Source organism: Candoia aspera, chromosome 1 (genome assembly GCF_035149785.1).
Source record: "Candoia aspera isolate rCanAsp1 chromosome 1, rCanAsp1.hap2, whole genome shotgun sequence".
Classification (NCBI taxonomy): Eukaryota; Metazoa; Chordata; class Lepidosauria; order Squamata; family Boidae; genus Candoia; species Candoia aspera.
In genome coordinates this window covers 340803801-340831254 of record NC_086153.1, presented here as the reverse complement: position 1 = coordinate 340831254, position 27454 = coordinate 340803801, and the positions used below count along the sequence as shown (strand labels likewise).

At 49.7% G+C, this 27454-nt stretch overlaps 2 protein-coding genes across 3 annotated transcripts; one reads left to right on the top strand and one right to left on the bottom strand.

Annotated features, from left to right (window-relative positions):
* Positions 1 to 690: 690 nt before the first annotated feature.
* CREB3L3 (cAMP responsive element binding protein 3 like 3) lies at positions 691 to 10780 on the top strand. Its single transcript, XM_063290942.1, has 9 exons — positions 691 to 940; positions 1938 to 2241; positions 3595 to 3713; positions 3857 to 3982; positions 4670 to 4776; positions 5164 to 5232; positions 5618 to 5702; positions 7561 to 7657; positions 8650 to 10780. Exons 1-9 carry the CDS (start codon positions 818 to 820, stop codon positions 9006 to 9008), a joined length of 1389 nt encoding a protein of 462 aa, XP_063147012.1. The 5' UTR covers positions 691 to 817; the 3' UTR covers positions 9009 to 10780.
* Positions 10781 to 16671: 5891 nt separating this feature from the next.
* On the bottom strand, positions 16672 to 26252 carry SIRT6 (sirtuin 6). 2 transcript variants are annotated; one of them, XM_063290939.1, is made up of 8 exons: positions 26158 to 26252; positions 25092 to 25219; positions 22331 to 22513; positions 20484 to 20543; positions 19911 to 20006; positions 18204 to 18284; positions 17386 to 17509; positions 16672 to 17070 (listed from the first exon to the last, which is right to left on the bottom strand). In XM_063290939.1, exons 1-8 carry the CDS (start codon positions 26221 to 26223, stop codon positions 16759 to 16761), a joined length of 1050 nt encoding a protein of 349 aa, XP_063147009.1. In that variant the 5' UTR covers positions 26224 to 26252; the 3' UTR covers positions 16672 to 16758. The 2 variants fall into 2 exon arrangements, with proteins under 2 accessions (XP_063147009.1, XP_063147010.1); XM_063290940.1 differs by lacking the exon at positions 16672 to 17070 and having other exon boundaries at positions 17391 to 17796.
* Between the last annotated feature and the right edge of the window lie 1202 nt (positions 26253 to 27454).

Below are 27454 nucleotides of genomic sequence, written 5' to 3'. Positions count from 1 at the left end.
GTGTGGTAGAGGGATCGAATATCTAACTGGCTTCTTCATTAAAAGCCACTTTCGAAGTTCTCAAACCCCAAATGCATCCTAAAAGAATAGGAGTCTGGAGTATTTATGGGTATCTGAGAAGAGGATCTGAATTCACTGGGAATGAGAGATCAGCATCTTATCCAGCCTGTGAATGTCTCTGGAGCACCAGGGAGGCTGCACCTGATTGCTGAGTGAGGACGATGCTAGCTGGTGGAAACTAGGCAGGGATATCCAGCCATGCCCGCTAGAATCTCAGCTTCGTATTCTGTTTAGCTCAGGATACTGCCTGGATTCACACAACGTCCTAGGTGAAAATGTGGAGGGGTAGTTTGTATCTCAGTGCACTGTGTAAACCCAGGGTTAATTTAGTAAACCCTGTTTCAAGTGAAGCACGGATTAACGTGATTTGCAGCCATGAGCAACAGAAAGAATATTTTCTCTGGTCTCGGGCACAGAGAAAAAGAAACGCTGAGACAGAGAGGTGTGGAAACCAGATGCACGGCAGGCAGACACTTTAAGAGGAATCTGGTTGGGGGTCACGCACAGCAACTATACTCTAAACTTAGGGTGATCAGCCACAATTGCTCTCTTCCCATAACCTGCTAGGGCCAAACCAGCAAACCATATCATGGCGCAATGTGACAGGTGGGTTTATGCAACCGGTTAAGGCTTGGTTTCCACCAACAAGTTCAACTAACTCCATGTTTAGCTACCCCGTTTGTTGGGTCCAGCCAGCTCTGCATAACAAGGAGCAGAAAGTCCTGAGCCTCTAACTGTTCTTCTCTCCCTCACAGTCATGGCCTGCCCCAGTTTTGACGGCATGGAGCTGCTCGATCTCCTCTTTGACAGGAAGGATGGAGTCCTCCGCAATGTGGAGCTGGGATCCTCAGAGGCCCTTTGGATGGCACAGGAAGAGAGAGTGAGCAGATGGTGCTGGGCTGAGAAAGGGGGGCAGCAGCTGGGCAGGATTTTGGAGAATAGGGTTAACTGCTCCATTCGGGCCAAGAGCACTGAAAATATCCTGTGCTCGAGCAAAATCTTGCAGCCCAACCCTTGCAGGTTAATTCCAGAAATGGGAGAGAGTTAAAGAATGGTGGTAGGATGGGGCCTTAAAAGAATATACTGTACCATTGTGTAAGAAGCACAATGACATCTCCTGGAAGGAGATGGGTACGCTGAGATGGCCTTGGAGGAGGGATAGACAGACCTGCAACAAAACATGAATTAAGCCTGGAAAAGGTAGAAGGTGCTAAAAAGAAACTGAAGGCTGCCCCACCTTGCCTCCCTTTCGCCTAAGAGGAAAACACGGTCAAGCTTTCAAGATTCTGCTATTATAGCCGATATCAATAACGCAGAGTTCCAGTATCAGTTGCCCAGTCTGTTTCCTTAACTGGCCTACCTTGAGTGGCTGATGGTGCCCTTGGCAAAACCATCAGTTCCCAGTGGAAAATGTTCTGATCATTATTATTTGGCAAACCTTAGGCAACAAAAGAGCAGTAGACATACTGGGGAGAGGGGTGCCTGAATTCCCCAGTGTAATTCCGGTGTCTTAAATTTTACTAGGTATTTTTCTTATTACGTATTACCCTCTTTGCGACTAAAGTTGCTTATTTTTCAATGAATTGAAAACTGAGAATATCCTGTTTCAGGGCATTCATTCATTCATTCATTCATTCATTCATTCATTCATTCATTCATTCATTCATCCATTCATGTATTTCTCACATTTCTGCACAGCCCTGTCTTGCAAGTGACTCTACTGCATGACTACAAATGTTCAGAATGTTATTAATGGTTTATGGAGCATCCAAAAGGAAATCAGTTTCTAGTTGGCTCGGTTGAAGCTTTGTTTCCTTGTAGGCCACTTCATGGAAGTTGCTTCTTCATGGACAGCTCCTTCTGCATTCTCTCTATAGGATTTGCTGAATACTCAGGAGAATGACGATTTCATCAACTCTGTCCTGGGAGGTACAAACACTGTCTTAGATTCTCCAAGCTGGTCTCCAGCTGCCAGTGACAGCGGTATATCTGAGGATCCAAATTCTGATCAGCTGGACAGCCCCCCACATTATGTTCCAGCTGGAAGCCCGGGGGCCTACTCAGATGGAAGCTCATTCATGGACCTGGCCTATGCCCCCCGTCCGGAGTCCTGCCAAGCGTTGCCTGTCCTAAAAGGACCAGTCACTGAGCTGAGAGAGATGGAAGTGTCCATAGACTTTGGTGAGTGCCCTATTTCTCCTTCCTTGAACGTGAAACCAGGTGAACCAACATCTCTGGGGCACTTAGGAGAAGGGCTCTCATTGTGTTCACACATGAAAATAAGACATGATTCTGAACCGGTTTATTAAATTTCCATGGGAACAATAGCTTGCTGCCACATCACGTCTTTTGATGGCAGTAAGTGGAGAAACTAAGCCAGGAAGACTTAGTGCCTGGAAACACACCATCTGGTCATTTGGTTGCTCCTGAACCCCAACTCTCATCAGCCATACTCAGTTTGGTAAATGGAGAAGGAAAATGAGGATCATGGTTCAGCAATGTACAGAGGGTTTATTTTGTCCGTATCAAATGATATCTGTAGCTCGATTATGGTTAGTCGCCCCCAAACAAACGAGATACGTAGATAAATTGGCTTCCACCAGTGTGATTGGCTTGCAAATCCTGGTTGTTTGAACACATTAAATCACAATCCCGTGGACAGATCATGCGTAGTTGTGGCTGCCCTCCCAAGCGTGAGGCTGACAAGTACAGCTGTGCCAGGCGTCCGATCTGATCTCCAAAAGGTGCTTCAGAATATACAGGAGCACAAAAATGGCGTGTGTCTGTAACGCCTTAAAACAGCCGCATCTTTTCCTGGGACTGTAAGGCAGCTTGTGATGACAGAAGTGGTATTTGGTTTGCTGGCTTGGAAACAGCTGAGGAAATGTGCCGCCGAAGGGCTCTGAAAATGACAGACTCCTCCATCAGATTACAATTACGACACAAGGCAATATTCCCCCCAGTGAGGCTGAAACAGGGAAGAAATGGATCTCGCCTGGAAGATCTTCACTCTCTGATGTGGCAGAATCCATTGCTTGAAGTCACCACTGAAACACAATGAGACCCCAAACGCCAGCTAGGGTTTGGACCAGTTAAGGTGGCACCAAAGAAAGAGGTGTAGGGTGTGACATTTTCCTTAAGCGGCAGAAAATAATTAACAGTGAAGCAGGAGAGTTTTCGAGACTCGTTGGATCCTGGTTGTTGCAGGATGGAACCTGGAACACCTTTTAAAATATCTGGGCTTTTAGTATCAGATTAATATTTTCCTCCTCCAGGTGTGTACTCAAGTTAACCTTGATATCAAGCATGAAATAGACTATTAGCTTAAAAAACAACAACGGTAACAACAATTCAGATTAGCAAGTAACCAGAAGGGCCTGACTGACCCCTGAGGAGTTGCTGCCAGCCAGATAAGATAGTAAGGAACTGGAAGAACAGACTATATCTGCTCCAAAGCAACTTCCCTCACGCACACTTGAAAGCTGAAGTTCTTTGTTCCCTAACCAGAAGGTTCCCTCCTTAATTTCTCTGCAGATATGTGGGCTGCTGGATTTTATCCAGAGGAGAGGCAAGTACTAAATGCCACCCATCAGAATCCACCCTCCTGCACATTAACTATTAAGGACCTCCTTCTTTCAAACAACTCTGAAATGGCAAGTATTTCTGTCCCAATAATGATGACGATGATGTCTAGAAACCCAGTTTATTTTTTAATGGTTGAGTTTTTCTAAGAACACTTGAAGATGCTTTTTACTGAGTCAGATCATTTTACCTTGTGATGTTCCAGCACCAGCAGCCCGTGAATCCATCAGTGATGAGGCAGACCCCAGGGACTTGCCAGGAGCTGGTGCTGACTGAGGATGAGAAAAAATTGTTGACCAAGGAAGGTGTGACACTTTCAACTCAGCTCCCTCTCACCAAGGTAAATAGAGCTTAGGCCATGCTTTGCCTTGGATGTCATCTGGGAAAGCAGGGACTGCTAATTCGTATTCAGAGCATATGTCAAGTATATCAGGCCTCCCATTCTTGAGCAGCCCCCATGCCTTTCACTGGGGCTTACTCAGGAAAACATTCTCACCCCGTGCCTGTCGTGTGGCTCCCTATCTTGCTTTATCCAGAGCAGTTTACAAGATTCAGGAAGTCCAGCAGGAAGTCCCATAAGATTAGAGGTCCTTTAGTACTGGCTAAGCTTATTGGAGCAACTTGAGACTATAAGGCATACCTTGTGTATCCCAAATGCTAGTCACGAAAGTGGGAGAAAATTGAAACGTCGTTTTATGCAACCTTGAGCAATTCATAGCTTCCCAGGGATAAATGATTCAGAATTTAAGAATTTAGGAACTCATCCAGAGTTCCTAAATCTCTACCCGCCCCGCCCCCCGCCCCCATTGCTCAAGTATCACAACTGCACTGAACCACACTCACTGGAAAACACTGGTCCCGTTGCCCAAAGTGAATATAATGAGAATTTCGTTGAAGTGTTTTTTAAAAAAAAAATAAGGACTTAGGACATTTGCATATTTCTTCATAAATGGACCGAAAGCTCTTAAAAAACGGATATAGGTAAAAGTGAAACGAATAGCTAAGCGGGATCTCTTTGCATTGGCAGTATGAGGAGCGCGTTCTCAAGAAGATCCGCAGGAAGATCCGCAACAAACAGTCTGCCCAAGAAAGTCGTAAGAAGCGGAAGGAATACATCGACGGTTTGGAAAGCCGGTATGCTGTTTTCCCATGTTCTCGTCCTCCATCGTTTTGAGTGGGATCTGATCAGCAACAGCTAAACTAGAGCATGGATCAAGGCGTCTTTGTTCTGAACAGGCAGATTTTGAAAAAAAAACAAGTCAGGATCAGGATTGCGGTTCCTTTTGGGGAGGGGGGAATATAACTTTTCCTCCTGTCCTGAGACGTTGAGGAAAATCCTAAAGGAGCCATTGGCATTAATACGTTTAGGGTTGGTGAGATCTTTAGGCACCACCACGACCCAGCCTGTTGATCAGTTTCTCCTTTGCACTAATTATGTCAGACCGGAGGACTTAAAGGATGACCGGCCTCCCTGGGACTGCGGTTCTGCCCTGTTGACCTCTGTTGGGCTTTGCTTTTCAGGATGTCGGCTTGCACGGCTCAGAACCAGGAGCTACAGCGGAAGGTAGTTCACCTGGAGAAGCAGAACTTGTAAGTCGTCAACTGCATGGGGCATTTTGGCAACCTGGCAATTCAGTGGCGCTTCAGAATAAACCTGAATGTGCAAAGCGCACGTAAATGGGAGCAGTGGTTCCATTCCGTTTCCTTGATTTCGCTCCAGTGTTTGTACTGAACTCTAATTTACCTGAAGCAGTGTTCTGCCACTGGAGGGAATAAAGATGGGGTGTTCCACAACACCTCTGATTCTTTCCTGCCCATTCCCCCATTCCCAACACCCCCAGTGTGCCGGGCATCCATTGGATCAACACAAGAGATTCTGACCCTGTTAATTTTCTGGATTCACCCACTGCCCCCTCAAAACCGACCCAGGATTCCTAACACAGAGCCGCCTTCTCTCTTCTTTCCGTTGTCCTAGGTCTCTTCTGCAGCAGCTAAAGAAGCTCCAGGTTATAGTGATGCAGTCCAGCAGCAAGGCGGCACAAACAAGCACATGTGTTGCGGTATGTCAGGGATTGTGTGCATGTGCGCGCGCATAGATACGGGGACAGTGGCGCTCAATCATTATTTCACTTTTCCCAGGCAGTTTAGCATAAGTTTAGCTGGGCCAGAATGCAGCTGCGCAAGCTGTTTTGGATACTGCTGCTGCGCGAGCTGCTTTGGGTGCCAGTCTGCTTCCGGGTCCACTTCAAGGTGTTGGTTATCACCTTTAAAGCCCTACATGGCATGGGACCGGGTTACCTGAGGGACCGCCTCTTCCCCATGACATCAGCCCGTCCCACCCGATCCGTGCAGAGAGGGCAGGCTGCGGACCCCTTCTCTAAGCCAACTTCGTTTGGCGGGGCCCAGGAAGCGGGCCTTCTCTGCAGTGGCGCCCGCCCTGTGGAACATGCTGCCCCCGGAGGTGAGATTGGCCCCATCGCTCCTGGCCTTTCAGAGGAGTCTGAAGACCTGGCTCTGCCGCCTCGCTGGGGTGGAGTGGGGAATAGATCTACATGGGGATGGCTGCTATAGACCACTCCTCCCACACTTGGACTGCTTTAGATTCTCCTGCCACTTGGACTTTTTTATTTTTTACTCTTATTTATATTAATTTATTATTGTAATTTTATATTGTGGATTTTATTATTGTTTTAATTGATTACTGTAAACTGCCCAGAGTCCCCTGAAGGGAGGAGATGGGTGGGGACAAACTGGATAAATACAATAAATAATAAAATAAGAGACACTGAAGTAGCACCTAAACCAGTGTTTTTTCAACTTGGCAACTTTAAGACGTGTGGACTTCTTAAAGTTGCTGAGTTTGAAAAGCACTGGTCTAAACCCTTTAGCCAAACTGTGACTCTTTTGCATGAACTTGCCTCAGCAACCTCTCTTTTTCCCCTCTGTCCCCCATGAGATGGCCTTCATCTCACCCACAGCCTATCACAGGCTTAAATCATCCTGAGTTTTATCCGCATTAAAGCCCCCCCCTCCCAACACCATTCAATGGCAGCCTTGAGGTGTCTAAAAACCATTAGGCTGTCAAGCCCCAAGTAGCAGGGCATGACCAAGGAAGCACCATTCACACAACGTCTTAATCGGATTTTTAAAAAAGTGGTTGGATTTCAGGAACTTGGAAACTAACTAAGAAAGCTGCGGTCTTCATATATTACTGAGCATATTAAGCCAGGGTCTTTGTAGCTGTCTGAATGCCTTCCTCATCATTTGCCCAATGGATGGACTGATGCCTTGCTGAAGAGACAGGCGGAGGTGTCCACTGGAGTCTCCTTTGCCGTATTTTGCAAAACTCCTTTTTCTTTCCAGCATCCAAGATTTCCCTTACATAGTTTCTGCCACCCAGGACCCCGGAGGGAAGTCAGGGGACAGTAGCAATTGGGGTCAGAGAAGCAGGGATGGGTCTGCCAAAGGAAATAGCAAACTTCGTGCCCATGTTGTTTTCTGATGACTCAAGGAGGGGTGCAGAGGACTCCACTTCTGCAGTGGGGAAAGGTTCCTGTTTTAAGAGGGGTTAGGCCAACAGTACGTCCAGCCCAACTTTATGTATTCAATGGGGCCCGGCCATATGCCTCAGAGAGGGTGAACTGAAGCCACTCATCCAACTTCCATAGGCCACCTCTGCTTGCCCCCCAGAAACTGATATTCAGAGAGAGATTGCTTCCCTGCATGGAGATTTTCTTTTGTCCTAATAGGCCATGGCTGTTGTTACACTTCTTTTCCTCTTCCTTTACAATTTTTATCCTAACTCCTTACAAAGCGATGCAAACTGGCATCACTGGCTGTAGACCCTTCTGGTCTACTCCAGCTGTGGACTGTTGATGGAAGAAAGATGCCAGACCCCTTTTCTCTGTGACTCCGCAGGTCTTGCTGCTGTCTTTCTCACTGATCATCTTTCCGTCCATCGGCCCTTTCACCCGCAACAAAACCGAGACGGGGGGTGACTTCGTACCTGTGCGAGGTGAGCGAGGGGGCCGTGTAGGTGGGTGGGCACCTGGGCAGAGAGAAGAGGAGGTGCTGAAGTTGCTGGAGCGTGCTGTCTATCAGCCTTAAATAACTAGTTGGCAATAATAGCAGAACAGTTGATGATTAACTCTGCTGAAGAGCCAAATGTCGATTACCTTGATTTATGGTCCTCACTCAAGTCGGAAGTCCACGGCGGAGTTTAGCTCCATTGAGAGGAACACACTGAGGAGTCAACTGTGTTTCTGTCTCATGAGCTTTAGGCACAAATATATAAACCAGATCCACCAAGTGAGAGCAAAATACTTGACCCTCCATGGGATTCCCAAGGAGCCATATTTGGATCCCAAGGACCACCAGATTTTTAGGTAACTTCTGCACATATCACAGAGTCAAATCTGTGTTTCGGTTGAAGTTCCTAGCTTGTGTGAGTTTTGCCCAATCAGGGTACCTCAGAGGGGACTTACAATACCTTAAAACGAGAAGAAGTTTGACTTTTAAAGCACCCTAAGCTAGAATTGAGAGCCAGTTTGGTGTAGTGGTAAAGGCATCAGGCTAGAAACTGGGAGACTGGGAGTTCTAGTCCCGCCTTGGGCACAAAGCCAGCTGGGTGACCTTGGGCCAGTCACTCTCTCTCAGCCCTGGGAAGCAGGCAATGGCAAACCACTTCTGAAAAACCCTAGCAAGAAAGCTGCAGGGACTGGTCCAGGCATTCTGAGAATTGGGCACGATTGAATGGATAAAAAAAAAAAAGCTTGAATCAGGTCAACTTAAAAGCAGGTTCAAGACTTCTCCTACCAACACAGATTGCACAACCCACGTTGAGAATTGACAGAACCTGCGCTGTTGTCAGGATGAAAGAGAAAAGTGGCTGCTGGAGTGCAGATGAGTGGGGAAGGCAGAGGACGCCTCAGGGGTCTTTTGGCCCCTTTGTGGCTCACCCGACCTGTTGTGCGTGTCACTCATGCTCCCTGTCCCCCTCCTGTCCAGTTTTTTCTAGGTCCCTCCACAATGATGCATCTTCTAGAATTGTCAATTCCCTGGGCAAGGATGCTGAGCAGAGGGCCTGGGAGGCCAAGGAGCGCCTCTGGATGGAGCAAGCTCACCCACCTCACCGCAAGGACGATGCCCCCAGCACCTTGATCAGAGACCCCGTGCTCTCGGGGCTTCAGAAGGATGGGGAGACCCTGCCAAGCAACTACACGGAGGTTTTCCCAGAAGGCAGACCTGCACATTTGGAAGGACTCCGGCCTAGCGATCTCCCTCCAGGCCAAAATCTGGCGCCGGTGGCATGGACTGAATCTGACCAGCCCGGAAAGGGGGTCTTGGAACAGACTGAGGAGCTGTGACCTTCCGTTCAGCTGCTTCCCCCCCCTCGCCTGGCATTTGGGGACTAAACCAAGATGGGGAAGGGGAGGCTGTGACTGTGTGTGTGCAGCAGCTGTGCAGCTCTCCTATTCGGTGGGAGGGCAAGGTGTGGAAGAGAATCACTGTGCGAGAGAGCAAGGGGGCCGAATCCTCTTGGGTTGTTTGAGGTCCGCCTGAGAAAGACAGGCTGAGCCCTGGTTCTCCTCTTCCATTTTTAAATCCGGGGGAATTCTCCGGGATGGGGGTCTCAGCAGGTCTATAGCTGGGAGGGAGGCCTCAAGACTCGTTGCAAAGATCCCCCCCACCCCATCAGAACTAGGGGTGTTCAGTGTTCATTATAGGGAGAAGGCACGGAGCTTGAAATCTGGATTTTCCCGGGCCCTTTGACTTCTGAGATTTCTGTTCCATCTTTTCCAGGCGTTATCGTTTGCGGCGATTGTGAGTGGAAACTTGTTCTTTTGTTTTTTTTGTAAGGGGGGAGGAGGAGAGTGAAAGCTAAAATGTACGGTTACATCTCGCAGGTTTTCTGGGGCTTACCTGCAGGATTGTAGTGCAAGCAGGGTCTGAAGAACAACCCTTCTCTTGCAGGGTTAGAGTCCAAAAACGGACCAAAGGTTCATCTAATTCAGCGACTGCTATCTTTTTTTAAAAACTTATTTGAAACATGAAGATAAAATGTAATCTGTGCCTCTGTATGAAACTGATAATGAATGCAGAACGGGATGGGTTTTCTTCCCCTGTTCGGGTGGTTTATGCTGAGTCTTGCACGTCTGATTATGTAAGAAAGAGCTGGTCTTCAGGCAAGCTTGAAACAGCTTTGGAAGGCATCTGTTCAGATTATTTTCTTCGCGTTTCGTGAACTCCTGCTTTCGGCCCCCACGGTTTGGCTGCTTTCCGTTTTAAGGTGTCAAGCGTGTTGTGGTTTGTTATACATGTGACTGCTTCCTAGGATGAAATCCAAGTATCAAAGCCAGCTCAGAAGTTTCGCTGTCTCAGAAGTCCTCCTAGTCCTAAATTCCTGATTATTTTGAGGACACAACAGCAGGTCTATTGGATCCAGGGTGCAAGGCTCCAGATGGACACAAGGTGGCAGCAAAACCCCAATATTTTCAGTATCTCTTCCCTGCCCTCTAGTGGCTGATTACATTTGTTGCAACCCAAGTCTGGCAGCTGGGAACAACCGTGGCTTAAGTCTCCATCCTGAACCCCTTCCTTAAAGATCCTTTCCTGGCACTGGTTTAAGGGGCTCATCCAGAGCCACCTTATTCTCCTGGCTTTCTTGGTTGGATAGAATCCCTTCCCCATTCCCAGGCTTGAGGTATAACTGAGAGGTGTGTATAGATCCATTTTGGAATAAACCTTGGAAACGGGACACTTTAATTGCAAGTGTGATCCAGCAAAACTAAGGAAAAGGTTCCTGGTAGCAGGAATGTGGGGACCCAGAGCCTTGATCTGGAACAAGTAGGAGCAGGGGAGTCCACTGGGTATGGTAAAAAAAAAACCAAGATGGCAGGTGAATGGGTGGAGCTTCATTCACACCGTCATCACCATCTTGACTTTTTTGACCATATCCTGCGGTCAGCCCTGGGGAGATGCTGGGAACTGCTGAGCTGACTTTGAAGGGGCGGTGGGAGGATTGGGGTCAAAAATTGAGGCGTGAACGCCTTTGCCGCTGAAATATGAGCAGCTGGAAAATGAAGACCTGAACTAATACGTTACCCATTACATGTACAATAAATGATTTGAGTTAAAATGAATGATTGGCTGGCTAGAGATTGGATTTGTTTATACCATTTTTCCCCACAAATGGCAGCCTTTTGAAATGAAGACTGCCCTTGAAAAGGGGAGAGGGTAGCAAAGAAGTCGGCAGAACAAGAGGGGGGGGGAGGATGAACCCAGAGGAAAAAATGGGGTGTATATTAAGACTTAATAAATATCCTACATGAATGAGTCAAATTTTCTGGGGATGGCCACTTGGGTAAAGTAAAGCAGCTTGAAAGCTTTAGTGGGCAAGAAATCAGAGATTCATGAATAGTGTTCTGACAAATAGCTTTGTCACAATTGCTCATTATCTGTAACGATATGTGGGAATGACCTTGGGAGACAGGAGGAAAAGCCGCAGACTAAGCAGCAGATAAGAGGCAGCTGAGCCCACAGAAGGAATGGGGTGTGGCAAATGTCTCAGAAGGGACCCTCCCTAGTTTCTGGGACTGCAAATGCAACGGGGGAGAAATGTACTTTCAGATTCTGCTAATGTAACCTTAGGTAAGGTAAAGGTTTCCCTTGACATTAAGCCCAGTCGTGTCCGACTCTAGGGGGCGGTGCTCATCTCCATTTCAAAGGCAAAGAGCCGGCATTTGTCCATAGACACTTCCTCCGTGTGGCCAGCATGACTACTCGGAACGCCGTTACCTTCCCGCCGAAGCGGTGCCTATTAATCGACTCACATTTGCATGTTTTCGAACTGCTGGGTTGGCAGGAGCTGGGACTAGCAACGGGCGCTCACCCCGTCACGCGGGTTCGAACCGCCGACCTTCCGATCGGCAAGCGCAGCAGCTCAGCGGTTTAACCCGCAGCGATGTACTTCTTGTCTGGACTACCCCAAAGGGCTGACATAGCTAGACAGAAGCACCTGTACAACCTGTTTTGCCACCAAGCAGGGCATCTAGGCATAAAGGGGGAAAAGCTGGTTCTAATTCCAAAATATTTCTGAAGTTCGCATAAAGGTCACCCAAAGCCCAGAGATCCAATCCAGGTCTCCCCACCCCATTTTCTTCCCTTCTCTTAGCAGACATTTAGAAACTGTTTCCAAGAATTTTGCTGTCACTTCGGTGCAAATATTGGTGGCAAATTCAGTGCTTTGTACTGCGTGCAATTCCACAATATATTCCTAGCATCATGTGGGCTGCCAGGAAAAGATGCAACTTTCTTAAGGAGGTGGTGGTAAGTGCAGACTGTCTGCTCCAAGCATCCTTTCAGCTATGGATCCAAAGAACTCTTTTGACTTCGGAGGCAAAGCACAGCGCATCCCTCGTTAAATTGCTTTGTAACTTCGGTAGTCATGGATGCTGTCCACCCACTGCCACGCAATGCGAGCCAAAGACACAGCTGCTTTAAGACACTGCGGTGCTGTTTGTGTTTGTGCATATTCCAAAACCCCTTCAGAGATGGAATTGAAATGCTGTGCAGCCCTAATGAATGCACCCACACGCAGGGGGGGAACTTAACTAGCTTTTGCTACATCCACCAAGCATGAAATCTGAAATTTGGTTTACTTTCCCTTAGCTTAAGTAAGTTTTTCATTCTATTGCATGTTGTTTATTCGTTCAGTCACTTCCGACTCTTCGTGACCTCATGGACCAGCCCACGCCAGAGCTTCCTGTCGGTTGTCACCACCCCCAGCTCCCCCAGGGACGAGTCCGTCCCCTCTAGAATGTCATCCGTCCACCTTGCCCTTGGTCGGCGCCTCTTCCTTTTGCCCTCCACTCTCCCTAGCATCAGCATCTTCTCCAGGGTGTCCTGTCTTCTCATTATCTGGCCAAAGTATTTCAGTTTTGCCTTTAATATCGTTCCCTCAAGTGAGCAGTCTGGCTTTATTTCCTGGAGGATGGACTGGTTTGATCTTCTTGCAGTCCAAGGCACTCTCAGGATTTTCCTCCAACACCACAGTTCAAAAGCATCGATCTTCCTTCGCTCAGCCTTCCTTATGGTCCAGCTCTCGCAGCCATATGTTACTATGGGGAACACCATTGCTTTAACTATGCGGACCTTTGTTGTCAGTGTGATGTCTCTGCTCTTGACTATTTTATCGAGATTTGTCATTGCTCTTCTCCCAAGGATTAAGCGTCTTCTGATTTCCTGACTGCAGTCAGCATCTGCAGTAATCTTCGCACCTAGAAATACAAAGTCTTTCACTGCTTCTACATTTTCTCCCTCTATTTGCCAGTTATCAATCTATTGCATACCTGATTTTTATATAACCTTTTCCTTTAACTGTTATTTTGCGGGGTTCTTGTTATTAACTTCCAATATTACAGAGCTCCAGGGAATTCTGGTGAAGAAAAGGCTGTTTCAATGGTGGCTGTGGTTTTTTCTCTTTACGGAGAACGGTAGCTCTGGATTCTGAACATGCAGCTGAAACCATGAAAGGAAGAAAACTGCACGCACTTCGCCTTCTTTTTCATGTGTTCTTAAAAAAATGCTTTCCCCAGAGATTTGCAAACATGTTCCATGCCTCTGGAAACTAGGAACCACCCAAAAGGTCCAGGGAAGAAAACTGGAGGGGTGATCAAAATTGCCAAATGACATCTTGTCGAGCAAAACTTCCTTTAAATGAACAAATATTAGATGTCAGTGCTTTGACAATGATTGGGAAGAAATACTTAGGAACTCATAGGAGCATCTCTCTGCTCTACCTTAACACAGCCAAATCTTTTTTTTTTTAGGCTTTCACATGAGCCTGACACAAAATGCAGTTATTTTAAGTCACTTTACAGCATTCATTAAAGCAGCAGCAGGTTTCTTTCAAGCAAGCAAGGAACCCTTTGAAAAGACAGGGCTGCTTTAACGAGAAGCGAAGAAGTAATGCCTTTATGTGAATTCCAAGCTCTCATTCCAAATCATTTTCAAAAGAGCACACTGCCCTACTTGTTTCGTAAGTTTGCTTTTATTTAATTTTGTACCATTTATACCTCCCACTCATTAGATTCAGGGTGGTGCATAGACATGATTGCACAATAAAACCCATCAGTGTCCTTCTGATAAAATGTGTCAGCCCCTTCATTCTTCAAAATCTACAGCTAAAGGCTTATCCAGCATTGACTGCTAGGGTCAAATGCCTGCTGGAAAAGACTTTAATGCCTTATGCAGCGTAAGGGCCAAGTGCATCTTGCATGGGAGTGAGTTCCACAGAGGGGCAGCCCCCAGAGAGAGGGCTGCCCCCCTAGTCCACATCCCCCTTATTTCACGCGGCAGCACCATCGCCAGCAGACCTTCTTCAGCTGTCTGTATTCTGGAGTTGAGCCAGAGGGCTCTGCAGGTAACAACCAGGGTTTTGACTTGAGCCTGGAAATCCAACAGCAGCCAGTGTGGGGGCTGAAAACCGGTGTTATTCTAAAGCTGCAGGTTTCCACCAGTAACAGCTTGCTGCTGCTGTATTGACAAAGCTTGCAAAATTCTGTTTCCTCTGCATGTGATGACCTTGGAGGACCATTCAGACCGTTTCAACGGGACAAGCCACACGCTTTCCAAACACCTCCGACCTTGGCCCATGGCTTTCGGGAGCCAAGAGTCGCCAGCCTCTGTTCCTGCAGTTCCCAGCCTTACGAAGCAGGCGGTTAGATTGTCCTGACCGTTTTTTTTTTAAAGCTGCCACCTGATTCCTGGCAACGTGACGAGCTGATCATGCTGCATGAAGCTTGTTCTGGGGCAGGGGGTGGGGAGCAAAGAATTCCAGCAGATCGAGCGGTGCTCGCTCGCCGTTTTTGTCCTTATTCAAAAATATCACGGCAGGTCACAGGGAAGCCCAACAGAGCACGGATCAAAACAACAATTAAGAAAAGAAGAGCACAGATTGGTAAATGGAGCATGGGGTACAGGGAGAAAGAATTCCTCCCTTGCTGTAGCAATGCACCATGCACGCATGCACTGCGCCCCCCAGAACTGACGAGCAGGCGACTCGGAGCTGGAAACAGAAACTTGAGGGCCTGTGAATGATTTGCTAAACCAAACTGCTGCGATGCTGTGCTCATGCGAGGAAGCAGATTGTTGCATTTTTTATCAGGCAGGGAAGGGAGGTGCCCCCTGCCCAGCTGCTCCCTTGGTGCAATTATCAGTGGCACCAGAGTTGCCTTTCAGACAGAACCTGGTACACCTCAGAGGTCATCTAGGCCAACCCTGGGCCCTTGTAGGAATCACATCCCATCTCTGTATACACTCCTACCAGAGAGTCCACTAGCTCCTTTAAGTCCCCCCCACAAGCAAGTAGTAACCAAGCTCCCTGCAAATTCCTCACATTGACCCCATCTTGTTCTTTCAAACCAGGCCTGCTTCTCTAGCAAGCCCCCACATTCCAGAATCACAACCCTTATAAACTCTGCTTGGGAGGGTTTTTCCAGGGGGTAGGGAGGGGAATTAACCTCTCTTCTGAAGCAGCTGAAATGCCAAGTTTTTTTTTAAAAGAGTATTATCAAAAGGGGATGACGTGTTCGTATCTGGATAAGTATCAGGTTAATCATTAAAAGAACAGCCGAAAAATAGAAAGATTTGGGGCGCTGATGGGGGGGTGTTCAACGAAGTCAAGACAGCAGCTGTAACCACACCTTCGAAATGAGGGCTTTAATCACGCAGTTGCTGCCCATTCTTGAGTTTTTTCTATTCCCCCCCCCCAAGAAAATAGAAGGATATGCAGAGGACTGTTGTTCCGTATGTTCTGTTCAAACCAACAGGGGAAACGTAACATGCTTATTCTCAACATCCCAACTTTCATTTGATTAGGGAGCACACACACATTCCCACTCCTGAACTGGAAGTCGGGGGGGGGGGGCGCTTCTCCAGAACCGAGAGAGAGAGAAATCTCTGCAGGAGCTCCCTCCCCGAAAAGAAAAGCAGCCGTGAACCTGAGAGGAGGAGGAGATGGGAAATGGGGTGGAAGGACAGGGCCGAGGGGTGCTCTGAGCCTCCGCCTGTCAGGTAGGACTTTATATATGTGGAAGGTCCCCTGGGCCAGCACCGGGTCACGTCTGAGCCTCTGGGGGGACGCCGCTTCCGCGACGCTTTCTCGGCGGACTGTAGAGCGGGGTGGTTGGCCACTGCCTTCCCCGGTCGCCACCTTCCCCAGCGAGCCGGGTGCTCCTTTTACCGGCCTCGGAAGGGTGGAAGGCTGAGTCGACCCGAGCCGGCTGCCCGAGAGAGAATCCGGCTCCCGCTGGGGTCGAACCCGGGTCGCGGGGAAAGTTTCAGTTGCAATACTGCCGCCTACCCCTCTGCGCCACACGAGGCTGTGTGCGTGTGTGCGTGTTTGTGTGTATGTGTATGTATGTGTGTATATACACACACACACACACACACACATACATACACAAACACACACACAAGACTTTATATCCATACACACCCCCTAATATATACATATATATACACACTGTGTATATAAACACACACACACACACACACACAAAGTGCCAAGGAAAGCAAGGACCGACCAACCTCAGATACATGACTTAAGGGAGCCTGTTTTCTATTCCAAGTGATTTAACAAAGGCAGTTGTTTAAAATGACCCTGCTGTTGTCCCCTCCTCACACGCCCTCCGATACTTACAAAGAAACAGAGGAGAAAGAGAAACTCTGCATTTGCATACCAGGAAAGGGTTGGGTGGTAGCAGCAAAACCAGGGGATCCTTAGAGAGATCCCTGAATTAATGGAGTTGCAATGGGTCCTTAGAGAGATCCCTGGAGGGGAGGGGAGGGGAGGGGAGGGCAAGGACCCCTTGCCTCAACAGCACACAAGAGGCCTACAACGACAGAGGCCCGTCTCATAGGAAGGAGGATCACCGACTAGCTGTTACCTTCTTCCAGAAATGGGAATTCTGGGCTCATCCAGAAAGCTTCACAATTCCAGGAAGAAAAGAGACATACAGAAACGGAGGAAGACGAGTCTTTAAAAAGTCAGGTATAAACGCCAAGGCCAAAAAGGTTTTCTGAGGGATACCGGGCAACGCCCACACAGATCAATCAAGTCAGCAACGGCTCCAGCTTTGGCCGCTTGGCTGGGGCAGAGCAGCCATCCAGCACGCAGGATTCCTCTTTCAGAGCGGCCCTGTGCCCCAGGACCTCCCGGGCGCCCTTCCAGTGAGGAGGCGGCTCCTCCTTGTCCAGGAACTGCAAGTCCGTGCCAGTCTTGGCAAATGGCTTGGCCTCTGGCTGCTCAGCGCTCTCCACCACCAGCGGCCCGGCCCACTCGGGGATCTCCAGCCCGAGATGCTTCATGAGCTTTGTCATGACGTCGTCCACGTAACCGTGAATGCGCAGGTCCGCGTGCTTGTCCTGAGGACGAGAAACAGAAGGGGGAGAGATGTCACATGGAGCACGGAGTGGGGACAGGGTCTTGGATGGCGCTCCGCAGAGGCAGAAGAAACGCTGGGCAAATGGGCCAGCGTGAGGAGGGCAGATGACTGAGGACCTTCCTTTCCTCCCCCTCTAACTAGCCAGTTCCTGCCCCAGCTCCAAAAGAGGAGGATCCTGGCTTGTTGGTTCTCTGCTGCCCTTTTCCCAACCAAGGGGCTGACCTGGAAGAGCTGAAAGCGAAGCCTCAAGGGCCCACCGCCTGAGCGAGGGGCAGGGCTCACGACGCAGACTCACGTGCTTCGTCGGCTGCAGGTTCACGATCACCAGCTTCCCGCCCTTCTTCTTGGTCAGCAGGGGAAGGTCCCCGCTCGGCTTGATTTGCAGCGAGGTCCCCAGGGTGATGGATAAGGAAGCCCTCCTGCAGGGAGACCAGAAACCAGCCCTGGAGACCCTTCCTTAGGTGGCATCCGGAGCGGAAAGGTGGGGATCTGGAGCTCCTGGCCTGGCATGGGAGAATTTTTACAACCCCTCTCTTGATTTCTCAACCAATAAACGATATGAATCTCTGCCTGGCAGAATAATACGGTGACCTGATCATCACAACAGCAAGCAAGGACTCACAGGCTGCTCGCCTTCTCTCAAGGGGAACAGCAGAACTGGCAGGGATTTTAGGGGTCCTCAACATCAACCCCTTGCCGGGGACGTCTGTGGGTGGGGTCAGAAAAGCCAAGACGGCAGCTCCAGCCGCAGGTGTGATGCACATAAAGGAGGGGCAGGGCTTCAGTCCCGTGGCTATGGCCACCAACTTTTTGACCCCTTGCGGATTCCCTGCCCCTGGGAAGTTTTCTTTGACATCCTGCCTCCCTGCTATTTTAGCCCCAACGCTCTCAAATGGGGGGGGGGCGGAGAACAAGGTGGCCCCGATTCCCAAACGCTGGCTTAGCGATATTTAAACTGGTTTGTGAACACCACCGGCCTTCGCCTGGGGTTCATCAACAGCAGCTTCCCCAACCTCTTTGCTATATAGATTACGGAAGCCCCAACTCAACAGAAATTCAGAATCGGAGATTTGGGAGAAGGCCGGATTGGGAACAGGGCAGAGGAAAACACACCTGCTGGCTTCGGTGGCCAGATGGAGGTCACGGTCCGGCAGGGAATCTTCCCAGTCTAAGATGGTGTCCATTAGCTTGCCTCTTTAAGAAGAAACACAAAATGCACGCAGATCAAACCGACCGTGAATGGCAAATAAAAGCATGTTGGTTTTTGTTTTGAGATACACTCCCTCCCTCCCAGAAACTTGGGGTGCATCTCTATCATCATGGGCTTCAACTTCCCTTCTTCTTCCCCAGAGAGCTGGAAGAAGTGAACTAAGTCCCTCCCACCACCAAACTACAGTGCCCGGGAGTGGGGAGCTGAGCTAGCCTCAAGTACTTTGAAAGAGGAACAGATGTCCAGAGGAGGCTGCAGCACTTTTAAAATAAGCAGCTCACAAAATAGAGAAAGGAAAGGGAGGGTCTATGAACAAAAGCCGATAATCTGGGGGAGGGGGGGGGACAGAAATAGATCCTGCAAGATGTCTTCACACAGTTCAACAGATAGTTTGGACTTCCCTATTTAGCCAATTGGAGTTTCCACCCGATCTTCAGCACGTTCTGCAGGCCCTATTTAATTCAGCCACTTTTACATTTGATTCATCAACAAAATCAAGAGACTATTTTCATATCTACCAGCTTCCAACTGTTTGTTCTCTCACTCTCCCACCCTTGTCAGCCCTGCGAGGTAGTCCAGATAGGAAACCAAAACCATGGGTACTAATACTCCCTTTATTGTAAGATTACAGGTCTGAAAACACTTCCCCCCGCCCCTGCCTTCACCCCAGAGAACTAGGGAGGGCTCCTTCTGAGACACTTCTCCCCGGCCATCCCTCCTCCGGACTCAGATTTCTCTGATCAGACCGTTGTCTAGGCTGCGGCTTTTCCTCCTGTCTCCCAAGGTTGTTCTCACAGCCCATTACACCCCTGTCCCACCCAGCTGCCGCAGATCTGAAGCTCCAGTTCTCACCCCACTGGCTGAATTCACTGTGACTTTACCCACATCTACTAGCATTCCTGGCTGCTTTAGGGGAGGGATGCCAGCAATAGAATTCTGGCAAAGGAGGCAACTGCTGAGAAAGAAGTGAAAGGTTGGTTGGATCAAAGTTCATGCAGAGTTTGGGGACAGGAGGAATTGTCCCATTGCAGGTACTATGGGGAGAAGAGGGGATAATAATTCAGAGTTCCTTAGGTTGAAAGTGGAGAGGCTCTAGGGTGGGCCAAGCGAATGGAGCCCAGAGGTGGTTCAAAAGTCAGAGACTGTGAGAACGGGATTGTTGTAATGGCAGGGGCTGAAAGAAAGGCGGGCCGGGCATTAGGGTGGACGAGAGACAGAAGAACCGCAGGTTAGGCAAAGGCTGGGAAGGAATTCTCAGAAAGAGGCAAGTTTAAAAGCAGGAAACAGTTCAGGAACTCTGACTCTCCCTCAAGACGTCACAACATCGGTTCCCTTTCCCACAGGACGCCTGATGTGGTAACTGGCTTCTGAAGATGCTCAACTCAGAATAACCGAGCAGTAAGTTAGCAAGTGGGCCGTGTTCACACCACGTGCTCACCAATGAAAAGGCAAACGGAAGCTTAAAATATTACGTGGACGCGTGCCAGCTCAGTCTTTATCTGACCTGATCGAGTGTGGTGTGAACAGAGCCCTCCGTCTCTGGCGGCCCGTCCTTTCAGCAGAACTCAAGTGGGGAGGGCGGTTACAGAAGGCAGTCGCAGGGCACGCACCTGCAGGATCGGAGCCCTCTGCGCTTGGAGGCATCGCAGAGCCGGCCGGTGGGCTTGAGCCCCATGGTGCCCACAACGGTGTCCCTCACATATTGCCTTAAATACAAAGAGAAGACATGCTGCAGCCATAACAACCAGGCCTTAGCGGAAGCGTTCCCACCATTCAAACCTTAGGCCGAGGGGTGGCTGTCCACCAACAGATGTTAACACTAACAGAAGACGACCATCTTCTGCTTTGCTTCCAGCCCTGGAAACAGCTGCCTCTCAGTCTGAGCCACTGACTGACTTGCGGGCTTTCCCTCTGGGGAACTGGCACCCGGATCGGCTGCTGAGAGACTTCCATCAGGAGCGGGGCCGATCCAAACTCCTGCCCTTGACCAAAATCAGGTGATGGCGTCTGGGCAAGAGAGACCTGGCCCAGGCCACCATCACTCCGTGGCCTCCCCCAGAAATTCTGCAGGGAAGTGTTCCACTCTAACACTGCTGAGCATCCCTGATTAAAAAACCACCACGATGAAAAGCCACATTTTTTTTAAGGCACGTCAAAGCAGCTGGGGGAAAAGAGGAACATACTTGCCACATTTCATGCATTCCTCCACGAACATATTCCCATGCAGTTCTGCCAGCTTGTCCCTAGAGAGGAGAAGCAGAGAAAGCCTGCTAGACAGCTGAGATCAGCTCCACTACAAGATGTTGCTGGAAGCTTTTTACAGGACAGTCAAAATTCCTGGGACACCCACTGGATGGCAGCCTAAGCTGAGGAAACGTCAAAAACTATGCTGGATTGGACCTGAGGGACCGCCTCTTCCCCGCATCATCAGCCCGCCCCACCTGGTCTTGCAGAGAGGGCATGCTGAGGACCCCGTTGATAAGAGAACTCCATCTGGTGGGGTCCAGGAGGCGGGCCTTCTCTGCAGTGGCCCCCGCCCTTTGGAACATCTTGCCCCCGGAGGTGAGGTTAGCTCCATTGCTCCTGGCCTTTCGGAGAAACTTGAAGACCTGGCTCTGCCAGCTGGCCTGGGGCGGGGAGGAGAGGAGAGGAGTCACGCCCGGGGTTGGCTAGTGCCTTGAAGCACCCCTTCCACGTGAAGACTGAATGAGATACAGCCATCTGGACTTCATTTTTATCTATATTATTAATAATATGGAACTTTATAATGTATTTTATATATTTATTGTTTTATTGAGGATTTTGTTGTAAACTGCCCAGAGTCCCTCCAGTGGGAGGAGATGGGCGGTGACAAATTTGATAAACAAACAAACAAACAGTGACTTAGTCTAACCCAAAAGGATGCAGACTGGTGGCCTCCATACATCTTGCTGCAATGGACGGTGTAGCTCTGTGCAATCTTTTCACCCGTCTGCCCTGAACTTCCCTTCGTTCAGCTCCGCGGAATCGCCGCATTCTAGGATTACGACAAGAACCCGCTCCTGTTCTCTTGCCTACCGGTCAGTGATCCTTGGGCAAAGCAGCACATTATGGGCCTGTTTTAAGATTTACGCCAAGGATCAGCAATGACCACAACACGCCCAGGCACACAAAGGAGCACAAAGCAGGAGCTTCACCAAAAGTTTCACTCCTGCCGTGCCAGGAAAGCTTGGATGTGACGTATTCCAATTGAACCTAAGCTGCCCTCCAGAAGTACCACCGGTGTGGCCACCCAACCCTCCTGCTCCCCCTGGGCTGTCTCCTGCTTCTGGGCTCAGTCCTTCAACATCCCGGAGCAAGAAATGCCGAGTCTCTGATTCTTTCACCTTCTGAAAGTGAGATTTTAAGTTATTATGTATTATATTTATTTTATAGTTTTATATGGCATTTTTAACTGTGTTTTATTGTAAACCGCCCAGAGTCCCTCCTCCGGGGGAGATGGGTGGTGATAAATTTGATTAATAAACAAACAAACAAATACATAAATAAACAAACTTTCAAGGGCATTTACTGGGCCCCAATCCTAAGAATACGACTGATATCCCGTGCACTTAAAAAAAACCCAACCCATTTTGATTTCTGCAGCTGTGGCATTTGAGAGGCACAACTGTCTCCCCCAGAAGCTGCTGGTCACCCCCTGCACAAGCCACCACTCTGATGGTCTGACCTCCTTTTACACCAGAGATACCCTTGAAGGAGGACTCACACAGAGCAGAGAAGGTGGCTAAGGAGTCCCTGTCAGGTCTCCAAGAGCCCATCGCCCCAGCCATTGCCCAACTGAGGGGGAAGGGCTACAGGTAGAGCCCCCTCCATCCCAGCAGGTAAGACATGCCAAAGACAGGCTGTCCCCACCCCAGGAATGATTTGCCAGTTCACATCGATGGTCCTGAGTGTGATGGACTGAGGGTCTTCCTTGATATAAGGCAACTTCTTGGAGAAGACCTAGCTTGGCACCTCGTCAGCCATAATGCTTCAAGAGGGAAAGCGTTACCTGGGGAAGCCAGACCGCACATGGAGCCCATCTATGTTCTGGCTGACCAGGAAGTGCAGGATGCCAACTCTGTGGAGCTCCGAGAGAGCCATGTGCGTCTTTGATGGCCGCGCGTTCTCAAAGGTAGTGTCGAACTTGGGAACCAGGCCCTGCTCCTCCATGGTCCATACACCATTAGGGCCTCTGCATGAAGAAAGACAAGGAACCAGCTCTGAACCTGGTAAGAGCAGCTGCATGGCAGAATGTTCCTGAAAGCTCAGGACCCCTCCAGGGGTGGGAAAGAGAGGAAACTGTAGTTGTACCAGGACAGAAAGATTATATTCACCTATCGTTTCTACTGACTTCCAGGTTTAATAATAGGAATCAAATTTAACCAGGATAGATGCCTTATCCTGGTTCATATGCAACAATCTGACTTTATTAGATGAAGATCCAACCATAAGCCTGCAGGCTTTCCCTTGCATCCCCCAAAATGAGAGTGAAAATCAAGGCTTAAGAATTCACAGTCTATGCATTAAGCTTTGCTCGCAAACCAAAATCATATCCTGATTTCTATGCAGAGCTTAATAAGCCAAACAAGTTATTCAGAGTCTGCTATTCCCAGGCTTGGAGCCCAAAACTTTGTCTGGAAATTCTGAATTAGGTAAAGCTTGGCCTCATCCTCACATCTGCCCTCAGCTGCCCGTTTCAACCACAACGCTCACAGCGGAGAAATGCAAGGAAATAAAGGAAGCTGCCGTATGCTGAATTGGTAGTTGGACTTCCCAAGGGCCTTTCTGGTCACTCGAAGAATGACCCAGTAAGAGAAGGAAGGAATGGTTAATTCCACTTCTTCAGTCTAGGTGGGGCTTAGGACTTCCTCCCCTCTCATGACAGAATACTCCCGCTCCCTTCAGCCATGGGTAATGATTTCAGCTGAGAAGGGTACAACTCCTTCTTTAGAATATATTCCACTGTTACAACAACACCTGCAACTGGTAGGGCATGTGAGAAGGGAAGAACAATATGTGACAGTTAACACAACCCATTCAAGTAATTTGTGTCTCGGCCTTTGGGCCACTTAGTTTCTGTATTAAGCTTCTTCCCCTGCTAAATAAGGTGTGGAACATGGGTCCATCTTCCGGGGATGAAAAAGGTAAGGCAGGGCAAGGCATTCTCAGTCTCTGAAGATGGGGCCATCAGGAAAGGGATCGGGGAAGCAAGATTCCCAGGATGGGCCAACGTCCCCATTCACAGTCCTCACTAAGCACAAAATGGCCGTATCTGTGCTTGAGGCAGCAAACTTTTCTATTTTAAAATGCCTGACAGAAGTGCACGGCAAAGGTCCCTCAGCAGTAACTTCTGCCATTGACCTTACTCCTCTGCCTACAGGGTAGCTGAGAGCTGGAGGAGGGCATGCCTCTTACCAGCTGGGCATGCAAGGACAATACTTTGCCACTCCACCTGGTAAGAGTGGGGCAGATAAACTCATTTCCTGCTCTGGAGAGACAACTAAATTATTGACCTTTTGCCTCCCAATGGACAATTGAAGTCGGCTCTGAGGGGCCACCAATGTTCCTCTCATCTCCAGCAATGCAGAGAACCACAGCCTCCTTTGGCCAGAATGGGGTGATCTGAACCCCTCACGTCTGGCGCGGTTAACTGTGCCCCATCTCCCCTCCTGGACAGCGCTGGACAAAATTGGTCCGTTCCACCACAGCCTCCCTCCCTCCCACCCCACAGTCTTGGGTGTGGGGATGAGAACAATCTCACATGGAGAGGGGGGCCTCCTCCTGTCTCTTGCATCGTAAGAGCGTGAGGAAGAGAAAGCAGCCTTGCCCACGAAACAGCACACAGGGGATGTAACTTGTTTGCTGTTGCTAAGGGGGTGTCTTAGTCTTCAGCTGTTTCCCCTACTCCCCCCAGCCATTTTATTTATTATGTATTTATATTTATTGATCAAATTTATACGTCGCCCATCTCACTATGTAAGTGACTCTGAGTGGCTCACAAGTAAAAAAAGACCATAAAAACCATTACAAAAATATATAAAAATTAAAAAGGCGCAGAGAGCATCCTCAAGCTGCCAACCATCCCCAGGGCTGCTTATCACTCTTGGGTCCCCGAGGGAGTTGGCAGAGCCCGGTCTTGACGCTCTTCCGGAAGGCCCGAAGAGCGGGGGCCAACCTCAGCTCAGGGGGCAAGATGTTCCACAGGGCGGGGGCCACGGCAGAAAAGGCTCTCCTCCTAGACCCCACCAGTTGAAATTCTTTAGCCGACGGGTCTGTAACATGCCTTCCCTGCTGGACCAGGTGGGTTGGGTCGCTGTAATTGGGACGAGGCAGCCCCTCCGATAAGTCTATTTTGGCAAGTCTAGGAACAAGATTCTGAGCTCCACGGATAGCATAGCAGGGAAATCTTCCTGCTGTCCCTTGGAACCTGGGGAGACCGGCTGAGCACCTACTGGTTGGTGTGGGGCTGCCGGGAGTTCTTTCTGTGGTTCCTTCCTGTCTTTTCTCAGCTCCCAGGCTGGAGCTGATGGGAAAGCCATGGCTCCTTCCAGAGGGCCAAGCATAAGAAGGAACGAAGAGGTTCTCCTCCAGGGGATGTAAGAAAAAGACTTTAGCCCCACCTTCGGCACGAGGTGGCGAGGGAAGGCTCTCATGCAGAGCAGTTTTGCCAGAGCAAAGATAGAGGGCCAGCAGCACACCGAGGGGTCGGAGAGATACACTTCGGATCAACAGGCTGGCCTTCTGTCGGCAGATTTCCTCATTCAGCCTACCTGAAATCCGGAATCCCTGAAGCCGTACTGATACCAGCCCCAGTGTGAAACACCACGTTGAAAGAATTCTGGATCAAGTCTGCCAGCTGGCGGATCTTCCTCTCCAACTCGTCTGGGGGATCAAAGATCTGAACAAAGGATTGAAGACGTCGTAGCGAGTGTCGGTCGTGCCGCAGAGACGCAGCACGTGCTGCCTGAAGCTCCTCCGGAGAGGTAAGCCCCATGCTGGGCACTGGCAGCCAGGAGGGCGAATGCCGCACTGAGGCCGAGAGAGAAGCCACTGCTAGGTGCCCCCCAGATAAAGGCTCCCCTGGTTGCCTGCTGCTTTATTATTGGATTTTTATCCCGCCTTTTTATAGATATAACTCAAGGCGGCGAACATACCAAATACTCCTTCCTCCTCCTATTTTCCCCACAACAGCAACCCTGTGAGGTGGGCTGGGCTGAGAGAGAGAGGGACTGGCCCAGGTTCACCCAGCTGTCCTTCATGCCTAAGGCGGGACTAGAACTCTCATGCCACACCTGATTGGCTCTTGGGCTGAGAGGGAGGGGCTGGCCCACGCTCGCCCAGCCGGCTTTCGTGCCTCAGGCGGGACTGGAACTCACGGCCCCCTGGATTCTAGCCCGGTGCCTTCACCGCCGGACCAGGCTGGCTCTCCCTTTACCCGTCTGGATCCACCACCGGCACCAGCGCCTCCTCCAGCGATGCTGCGGACCCCCCGCCCGCCCTCGGGGCACCACAGAGAAAACCCCCTGAAGCCTGGCGGGGCCAGGTCCCCAAGGGCTCCCCCCGCCTCAGCCTCCTCCATTGTCCCCCAGGCAGCCCTCACTTTCCCCGGGGCCTGCTCTCCCTCCCCTCCCCCGTGCCTCGGGGTCCCCCGGGGCCCCTGCCGCCCGGCCTCAGTTTCCCCGGAGGCATCTGCCACCCCCTTCGCTGGGGGTCCCCCTGCCTCTTCCCTGGGGGAGGGGCGATGCGTGCACCCGAGGGAGGGGGCGGGGCAGGGGCGGTCCGGTCCCATGGCAACCGCGAGACGTCCTCTCCCCCTCCTCCCCCACACTCTCTCACCTCCGGGAGGCCGCACTTCCCCTTGTCCGGGTAGGGCGACAACCCCGCCGCGTAATTCACCGACATCCCGCCGCCCCCTCCCTACGTGTTCATCGCCGCGCTGAGGATCAATGTTGCGCCCCGCAGGGATAACTTCCGGTCGGGAGAAGAGGGAAGGCCGGAAGGCCACCTGCTGCGCAGGCGCATCCCGAGCAGAGGTGGGACCACTCCCTGCGGAGATTCATCTTTGTTTTGGGCGGAGCGATTGGCTTTTCTTGAAAGGGGCGACGACGTCAAGGGCGCCCTCTTTGGTGCTGGTCCGAGGACGGAGGAAGGCCGTGTAGGGACGCCATATTTGGTAATGGCAGAGGGAGCTGTCGCGTACGGGTAAACTGGCGGTGTCGCCATCTTTGTTTTTGGCAGGGATGAAGGGCGGGGAACGGGGAAGTGGGGTAGCACGTGGCGCCCTGTGGTTTCTGGCGGGTTTGTTCTCTTTGCAAAGGGTTCAAACTACCACAAAATAGGACCATCGCAATATTCATAAAGATAGCAGTTTAAAAACATGTTGACCCTTAAACATTTTAGGAAAAAGAACTGTAACAGATGCGTTCACACCGTTGCCTAGAAACTCAGGCACCCCGAGTTTGGCTGGAGCTGATAAAAATTTGGTCCCTGAATCTGGGAGAGGGACTAACTTTGCAAAGCGGCTTTTTGCCTACCTGAAAACACGAATCACACAGCAATTCAGGCAAAAACAAGCATTTATTAAAGTGGGGGGGTCAAGTCCTTTTATAGGGTACAGAGGCAAATGATACGTACATTTGGTATATGTGATACATCATAAAGCAAACAATAAAAGACTGATTACATGTGAGAATTGAACAGTAGAAAACATTGATCCTAGATAACATTCCATAAGTGGCAAATTTATGGGTTACGTCACTCCCTTTCCCAGCCAGGTTTGTATCATCTTAAAACTTGCAAGTTTATTCAAGGACTTTTAGAATATGCTCTCTATTTAGTTGCTGAAAAGGCTTGTTTTTGCAGGTAAAAGAAAGAAAGGGTTTTGGTAGAAGGAAAACATGGTTTCTTGAACTTGAAAAGGAAGCATGGATGCCGTGCTTAAATGCTAATATCACCTTTATTAAAAAGCTAGTAAGGAAGCCTAAAATTCCAGGTAACCACACGTTCTTATCCTGGTTAGGTTTTCTTTTGTGCTTTAGGATGTGTGAATCCAACTCCCTTGGTCAGTTTTGGGTCAATATATTGCCGGAGCCCAGAAAAATGGGTTAATTCAGCAAACCAGTTAGGTCTGCTG

What these genes read in the sequence shown, in the direction of transcription:
- CREB3L3 (XM_063290942.1), top strand. Translation starts at nt 818, where the DNA reads ATGGCCTGCCCCAGTTTTGACGGCATGGAGCTGCTCGATCTCCTCTTT. An exon ending in GGATGGCACAGGAAGAGAGA is followed by an intron (nt 941 to 1,937) that starts GTGAGCAGATGG and finishes TTCTCTCTATAG; the next exon opens with GATTTGCTGAATACTCAGGA. An exon ending in TGACTTCGTACCTGTGCGAG is followed by an intron (nt 7,658 to 8,649) that starts GTGAGCGAGGGG and finishes CCTCCTGTCCAG; the next exon opens with TTTTTTCTAGGTCCCTCCAC.
- SIRT6 (XM_063290939.1), bottom strand. Translation starts at nt 26,223, where the DNA reads ATGTCGGTGAATTACGCGGCGGGGTTGTCGCCCTACCCGGACAAGGGG. An exon ending in AGAGGGCTCCGATCCTGCAG is followed by an intron (nt 18,285 to 19,910) that starts GTGCGTGCCCTG and finishes TTCTTCTTAAAG; the next exon opens with AGGCAAGCTAATGGACACCA. An exon ending in ACCTGCAGCCGACGAAGCAC is followed by an intron (nt 17,071 to 17,385) that starts GTGAGTCTGCGT and finishes TCTCGTCCTCAG; the next exon opens with GACAAGCACGCGGACCTGCG.